Here is an 8213-nt window from a genome sequence, read left to right on the forward strand (position 1 = left end):
ATATATATTCTATAAGTAAACAGAAGCTTAATCTAAACTTATTTGAGAAGTGTCATTTAAGGGATAAATTTTAATAACTATTCCTGAATTTATATAGTTGTAATACTACAGTCCTTTAATTTTAAAATGTAACATAAAACCCCTAAACTTTTAAATTTTATACAGTAAAATCCTCTGGCTTTGAATTACTGATTTTTTAGTTAGAAACTGATGTGAATAACTCCTGTATAATACTTAGTCAATATTTCTCTCTCATCTCTTATACAAGATGTAAAATTATTTTTTTTACACATGAAAAATTATTTTGTCTATAGAGAGAAAAAGAACTCAATTTATACATGACTTAAGAGAGAAAAGAGAAATACTGACCTCCATGCTGAAACTGTCCAGGTCAGCGTCTGACAGAAAAACTAGTAACTGGAGGTTAGAGGGATTTTATTGTGTAAAATTTAAAAATTGATAAAATTTTATGTTATATTTTTAAAATAAAAAACTGTAATGTTATAACTAAATAAATTCAGAGATAATTGTCAAAATTTATCTACTGTTTAAGGCCTGAGATTTCATGTATAATTGTTTTATCATATGGATTTTGCTGGCTGCAATGGATCTATTAGAGAAGCAAAAACTCAAGCCCAGCCCAATAGTAATCAAGCTTTAAACAACCTGGAGCTCTGGTGAAGCTAATAGGGCCATGTATGGTTTTCTTAACGAAATTGGCAATTGAATTTCTTAAAATTTATATTTTTTTAATTACTACTAAAAAATTCACATAAAGTCGATGAGTTTTGATTTAGTGGCCCTAGAGTTATCTCCAGTTATGAAATTTTGAATTTCAATCCCAGTCAAAGTGAATTATATAAAAGAAATTGAAATAAAAGCTGAGAAATTGGGATGGCAACGAATCAAATTTTTTTGAGTACTCAATTTGATCGAACCCTGATAGGACGAGTTTATGTTTAAAAAATAATAGCTGTGATGAATTCTAATTTTACATATTGGATATCTGTTATCTAAAACCGTTTATATAAATACTTAATTAAATATAAAATATATATTTTTTATAATAATATTTATAAATTTAATATTTTTATTTTAAATAAAATAAAATTTAAATATTTTATAAAATTATTAAATTTTTAAAATATAAATTACTAATAAAAAATAAATTTTTATATAAATTATTAATTAAAATACATAAAATTAAATGAGTCTGAATATTTTTTAAATAATAATAATCAAATTTAAAATAATAATTAATTATCAAATTTTAAAAATATTAATTAAATTATAAGTTAAATAAAATAATTTAATAAATATATCCTATCATTACCATCCCTATTAAGAACGATGCTTAATTGAGCAAAGAATAATTAATTAACCAATTAACAAGAATATATAGACTTTAAGTTGCCTGTATATTAAAATTAATTAGTTGCATTGAAGATTAAGAAAGGATGTGTACAGCCATTGATATCATCAAAATGACCAATTTTTGGCCATTGATGCCCTATTAGAACACCAACTAACACAAGACATGGCCATTCTGGCCTTTCCACATGAAAACAAAACGCACATCTACATGATCACATTTCCGCATACACATGGAGGTGATGAAGATCAATGGAAGGCAGCAGTGACAGCCCTTGAAGTCTTGGCGGAGGGGGCATCAGGCTGCGGAGATGGGAGTAAGGTGAATGCAAATATTCCACTGGCCGCGGCAGCAACCCCTCCCACCACAAAAGCTGGTAGATTACCCCCTCCAAATAATGCATCCCATGGTCCGCTTACTACTGACACCACCATCTGCAACAATGTTTTTCCAAAAGCATGAACACATGAAAATGTTTCAAATCAATGCCAATCAACTTAACTAACAATATTCTTATAATCAAAGCTGCAACAAACCCTTTTCCTTTTCCTTTTCCTTTCTCTTTTTCTTTTTTCTTTTTCTACAAATCAAAGAATTTCATTATATGATACACCAGAGAGAATAATAGAAAGAAAGAACAAAACAGATTGAGAAAGTGGATAGAACCTTTATTTTTCTTAGTAATTTCCAAAGTTATTGATAAGTTTTAAGTCAGTAATATTAGAATGGTAGCTGTGCTGTATCAAGTTTGAATACCAAATAAGATACAATTGTACTAAAAAAATAATAATTTCCAAAGCCAACACTGTATGGGATGCAATGGTAGTAAAGAGAAAAGAGTTTATTTTTGACTTATTCAATAATTTCAAAAGGAAGGTATTGTTGGCCATACTCAACTAAGTTGTCCTTATATATGTTCTTCCCCAAGAAAATATTCCTCACATGGGTCAAATTTTGCAGATCAATTATTATTCTTTTTCAACTACCAATCTTGTTTCTAACGCACCACCAGCCTGCTAGTACCACCACAAAAAATATTTTTTAAATATATTAATTAATTAAAAAAATAATTAAAAATTAAATTTAATAACTTTTAATCATAAAAAATTAAAATTATTTTTTAACAATATTTAATAAAAAAAAGAGTAATTTTAATACTTCAATGCCAAATAGGTCTTAGAGCTAGCTATGATATAGTTTTTTTTTTTTTAATCCTACTTTTAATAAGTTGCCAAATCTTCTTAGGAAAACACAAATGGGTATAATAATAATAATAATAATAATAATAATACCTGTGGTATAACAATTGAAAGATTCAGAACTCCCAAAGAAAGTCCTAACAAAATTGAAACATTGAAATGGGTCAGAAGAATAAAACTTAATATTTTAAGAGGATTTATTTTATAATTTAAAAATATATTAATTAATTACCTTGACCAGCACCAGCAGTGTTACAAAATATTGATGCCAAAGCAAAGGGAATACTGTAAGTTATCTGCACAAGTTAAATAAACAAAGAAATGTGCCGCTAATTAATTAGAATTAATATCAGGGACCAAAAAGAAAAAAAGAAAAACCTGCATACAAAATTAAAGTTAATTAAGGAAAAAAAAAATAAGGTAAAATGTTTCTTTGATTTTCCTAATTAAGCAACCTAATATATAGTATACCTATATATAATATATAATAACAAATAGTAAGTCTGTTTCTTAAAGCAAATAAGACATTAGAAGTCAGAACAATCTTCATTTTTAGATAAAATTAAAATTTCTTCAATTTCAATTAAAAAATATTATCCATATTAAATTTTTTTTTTAATTTTAATATTCAATACGTAAGATTCATATATTTAATAGCTAAATCTCATCATACATCTTGAATCTCAGATTAGTGATAAATTAAGTTTAGATAAAAAAAATTTATCTATATTCATCTAATTTATGTATCATATTAAAATTTTTATTTTATTCAAAATTATTTATCATTTTAAAAATTAATAAAAAATAAAAAGTATTAATTTTTTTAATTTTACTTTTTTATTTCTATTAAATATTAATTTAATTAATTATTATATTTTTATGAAAATAAAATTATTAAATTATTTTTTAATTATCATATAAAACTTAAATATAAAAAATTAAAAGTGAATGGATATAATACAATAATAAAAATTCTGAGAAAGGTAGGTATTGCATAATCACAGCAGGAAATATTGTTGACTGTTAACCTACAAATTAGGACAAAAGAGAAAAATAGAGAAAGAAGAAAGAGATTCAGGGAAGGTAGGCCAGAAGAACTTACAGCTTGAGGTACACCCATCACCGCAAAAAGGGCCAATGCACCAGCCTTGACGTCTCCAGGTGGTGGCAAGGGAACCGTGGCGCCGCCTCCCACGGTGGCGAACCTTCTGTGGGATTCAGCCATTTTGGTGATCAAGATCGTCATGAACAAACAAAATGAAAGAATGAAATTCACTATACCCCACAATCTTTTCACTCCTCCGACAGCACGAGCCAGCACCTCCACACCAAGGGAGGTGAACCCCAAAACCACCGAGTTAAGCATCAGACCCAGTGCACCAGCGCGCACCCCACGATCATACAACCTCACTTGAACGGGATTTCCGTTTGAATCTCCGCCGTATACCTCTCTACCCATCCAATCAGTATCGAACAACAAGAATGGAAACCATGCAACCCAGTTCAGGCACGTCACCAGAAGAAGGATCCACATGGGTTTTTGCAGATTCTTCAAAGATGCAAATATCTCACTGAAGAACGGCATCGGAGAAGACTCCGACGCCCCCTCGTCCTCCTCCTCCTCGTCACCGGCAGCGGTGTTTCCTCGCTCTGGGGACCAAGGCTTTTCACGAACGTAAATGAGAGCTAATACAGTGAGAGTTAAAAGCAAGACAATGGAGATAAAGAAACAAGATTTCAGATTTGCACAGTAAACGTCACAAGCTTTCGTCTTTGTGAATGGAAATATTTTATATAAATGAGTGTAGGATCCAGCGGCAAAGCCAAGAACGTTCCCGACGGCCATGAAGAAGGAGTACAGTGCATTAGCTATACGCGTCTTCTTCTGATTGGCACCAGAAAGATCGGCGAGGAGAGCACGGCAAGGACCCTGGAGCATGTTATTAGCGACGTCAAGAATCCAGAACCCAACGACAAACACGGCTATAGCTCGTGGTTTGGGGCTCTTGGCAACAGGGTCACCAGAGAGTTGACCAAGGTCAGCAGCATAACCGATAAGGAAAACAGCTACAGCAACGGCCAAAGCACCGCCTGCAATAAAAGGGCGGCGACGGCCAAAACGGGAGGTGCAACGATCACTATGATAGCCGACAATTGGCTGGACAAGCATTCCTGAAATGGGTCCACATAGCCAGATGAAAGCAGCCCATGTGTGAGGTATACCAAGAAGCTGAACGTAAGGTGTCAAAAGAGAGAGCTGCAAAGCCCAGCCAAACTGGATACCAGCAGCTATGGAGGCCACCATTACAATCTTTCTAAGCTTGCTTGAAGCGGGTGGTGGAGGAACTAGGGGCGGAGGAGGTGGAAGAGGTTCAGAAGAGGGGAGTTTGGATTCTTTCGTAGGATCAGTCTCCATGGGAGTTGGTGGTGAGAAGAGTGTGGCGGCGGTGATGGTGGTTGTGGTGGTGGTAGAAGTAGAGAGGTGGTTTTGTACATAGTTGGGTCGGATTTGCATGGGAATTTATAATAGAGTGGCAACTGGCAAAGAGTGGGTATGGCCTTATCCAAAATGGTCTACGTCTTCAGTTGCAAAATAGTGTACGGTGCAGATTCCTTCTTTCCACGTGTGCATCTGATATTTAATTCTCTTTTCCAGATTTGGCTAGTCATTGCATTCTACTGTATTTCATTTACTAATTAAGCTTTGTTAATGATTTATTAATTTTTTTTCTCATTAATAATTCCTTGCTTAATAAATGTTTTTCTCTCTATTTCATTCTCCCCACTTGATATGCAAAAATTTGACTTTTCTTCTCATCTTCTCTTCTTCTTCTTTTCTTACTTCCCTTTCTTTTATAACCTCATCACGAAAATTTCCGCTTAAAATTAATTTATTATAAATTTAAAATATAAATATATAAAATTTATATATTTAATAAATAAATTTTAATATACTTATTAAATTTATAATAAATTAATTATAAATAAAAAAACCCTTTATTACATATGAACACTTCTTTTATTTTCATTTTAATTTAATTAATTTATTCTTACTTTTTAAATAATATGTAAAGCCTTAAAAAATTATTTAAATTTAATTTATTATAAATTTAAAATATAAATATATAAATTTTATTATAAATAATATATTTTTAATCTATGATAAACTGAATCTGTATAATAATTTTTTAAAAGTATATCCTCTTTAACTAAATTAATAATTCTTGATTTTTTTTTTTACTTTCACATAGCGAAATTTGAAATTGAGCTTATATAAATTAAGTATTTCAAATACCCACTATAAATATTGAAATCTTATGAAAAAAATTATTATTAATTTGTTATTTTAGCATGAAATTATGAATTTTTTTAAATAAAAACTCTCAAATTTAAATTTTTAAAAAATATATTTTTAATTTACGATGAACTGAGCCGAATTTTTCAAAAGTGTATCCTTTTTTACTAAATTAATAATTTTTTTTTTTACTTTCACATAGGAAAATTTGAAATTGAGCTTTTATATAAATTAAGTATTTCAAATACCCACTATAAATATTGAAATCTTATGAAAAAAAAAAATTATTATGAATTTATTATTTTAGCATGAAAATATGATTTTTTTTTAAATAGAAACTCTAAAATTTAAATTTCTAAAATTAATGAATTGTTATCATATATTATAGATAACCAATTTAATGGATGGGTCTACATAAAGATGTATATGAAGCAATATTTCTATATATTTTTTGAAGTAATGTTGATGGAATTTCAATTCTCAGAATTTTTAAATATTTAACTTAGCTTAAACCATAGCTCAATAATTGAACAAGAATCATAAATGGAAGATATATTCCTTTTGCCAAATTTTGATGTGAAAGGATGCAAGGTGGGCATGCGATAATATGCAAAGAAACCCAGATATTTTTATTTTTATTGTTTTTTAATTTATTGCTTTAATTGGATTGATCTACTTTACTAAGATTTTTTCTAGCTCTATACACATGGACAAGTACAATTTAATGGAAATTAAAGCTAATTATATTATGAGCATCAATTAATTAAGCTGCCTTATTTTCACAAGGTTACTTTATTCCCATCATCTTATTTTCATGCATTATACAGACAAATTTTACTTAAAAATGGTAAGCCAGTTTGGCGAAATTGATGTGTAAACTTCCAAATCTATAACGCAACTTATTGAAAAAGCTTATTATTTGGAATTTGCTAATTTTGCATGAAAAGCTAAACATTTTAATTTTGGATTATATATCTTAATCTTTAATAACTGTATCTAAACTTTATAATTTTAGGATTTATTTTGTTAAACACAATAAAATATATTCTACGATAAATTATTCTTTTGACCTCTTTTTATTATAATTACTACTCTGAGTGAACAAATTTTAAAATTTTCTATTTTGATGTTATGGTTGCTCCCGATTTTAAAAATTGAGATACGTGATTTAAAATTAAAATATTTGGATTATTCCCGATGTTTAATTTGTTATAATATAAGATTACGATCAATGATAGTAGTAATTTCTCTTATAGATTAAACCCATAATTAGATTCACTTTACAAAGTTAACAACATATTAATTCAATAATAAGCAGCTATTCATAAGCACTTTCAAAAATTAAAGTGGAGTTCTGTCTATGCAATGATTTTTTGATGATATTAAAAAAAAAAATTAATTAACAAGAAATTAATGTGGAAAAAAGGAAAGAGTGGGGGGAGGAGCATGAAAGGCAATGGAGATGAGAAGTAGAGAGAAGAAACTGTTTGCAATTATCCATAGAAAGAGTTTCGCAACCCAAAGACTGTAAAAGCAGAAATTAAGAGAGGAGAGAAAGGCTCAGAAATCTCATTGACTTAACGTAAGGGATGACACTCTCTCAATACGCCACTTGCTCCCTATTGGCTCTATACAATTTAGACCTTCCACCTCTGACACTTTGGTAAATGTGCTATTTATTATTTTTTTATTATAATATAATAAATTTAAATATATAATAAAAAAATTATAAAAAATAAATTATAAATATTTGTCAAAAATTATAAATATAAAGACTGAAAATATATTAAACACTTAATAAATTTAAATTTGAATCATTATTTTTCTAATTTTTATTAATAAAAATATATATATATATATTTATTTAAATTATAATAATTTAATAAAATTAATAAAATATTTATATGAGTTTGCATCGTGTCAGCTACTTATAATTATAATCATGAATTTCATAAAATATTTTAATTGATCAAAATGTGAAATTTTTAAATTAAATTATAATTAAAATATATAGAAAATATGTTTAAAATTCAATTCACATGATAACAATATTATTATTATTATTATTATTATTATTGTGGCATTGCATTATTTTTTCTTAGAGATGCATGTTTGGCGTGCGCAGGCACAATAAATCAAAGGCACAGTTGCCCTCGTAATAATAATTATTTACTGGTTTACTAGGAAAGTTAAAATTTTCAATTTTAACAAATTTCTTTCATTTAATGCTTTTTTTTTTATATTTTTGAAAATTATGAAGATTTAATTCTCTAATATTTTTATATTTATAATTAACAAAATTAATAAATAATTTTTTATTGTTTATATCATATTACCCAATAATTTA

At 28.2% G+C, this 8213-nt stretch overlaps 1 protein-coding gene across 2 annotated transcripts; it reads right to left on the reverse strand.

Annotated features, from left to right (window-relative positions):
- Positions 1–1419: 1419 nt before the first annotated feature.
- LOC110636967 (sucrose transport protein SUC2) lies at positions 1420–5112 on the reverse strand. Of its 2 annotated transcripts, XM_058137812.1 has the most exons (5): positions 3674–5112; positions 2804–2867; positions 2665–2708; positions 1909–1952; positions 1655–1806 (listed from the first exon to the last, which is right to left on the reverse strand). In XM_058137812.1, exons 1-5 carry the CDS (start codon positions 5084–5086, stop codon positions 1791–1793), a joined length of 1581 nt encoding a protein of 526 aa, XP_057993795.1. In that variant the 5' UTR covers positions 5087–5112; the 3' UTR covers positions 1655–1790. The 2 variants fall into 2 exon arrangements, with proteins under 2 accessions (XP_021642567.1, XP_057993795.1); XM_021786875.2 differs by lacking the exon at positions 1909–1952 and having other exon boundaries at positions 1420–1806; positions 3674–5109.
- Between the last annotated feature and the right edge of the window lie 3101 nt (positions 5113–8213).

The sequence above is a fragment of the Hevea brasiliensis genome, chromosome 16 (genome assembly GCF_030052815.1).
Source record: "Hevea brasiliensis isolate MT/VB/25A 57/8 chromosome 16, ASM3005281v1, whole genome shotgun sequence".
Lineage (NCBI taxonomy): Eukaryota > Viridiplantae > Streptophyta > Magnoliopsida > Malpighiales > Euphorbiaceae > Hevea > Hevea brasiliensis.

Coding starts and splice junctions, on each gene's coding strand:
- LOC110636967 (XM_021786875.2), bottom strand. CDS start 5,086: ATGCAAATCCGACCCAACTATGTACAAAACCACCTCTCTACTTCTACC. Junction 2,868..3,673: donor TGATGGGTGTACCTCAAGCT/GTAAGTTCTTCT, acceptor TAACTTGTGCAG/ATAACTTACAGTATTCCCTT. Junction 1,807..2,664: donor TTTCAATTGTTATACCACAG/GTATTATTATTA, acceptor ACATTGTTGCAG/ATGGTGGTGTCAGTAGTAAG.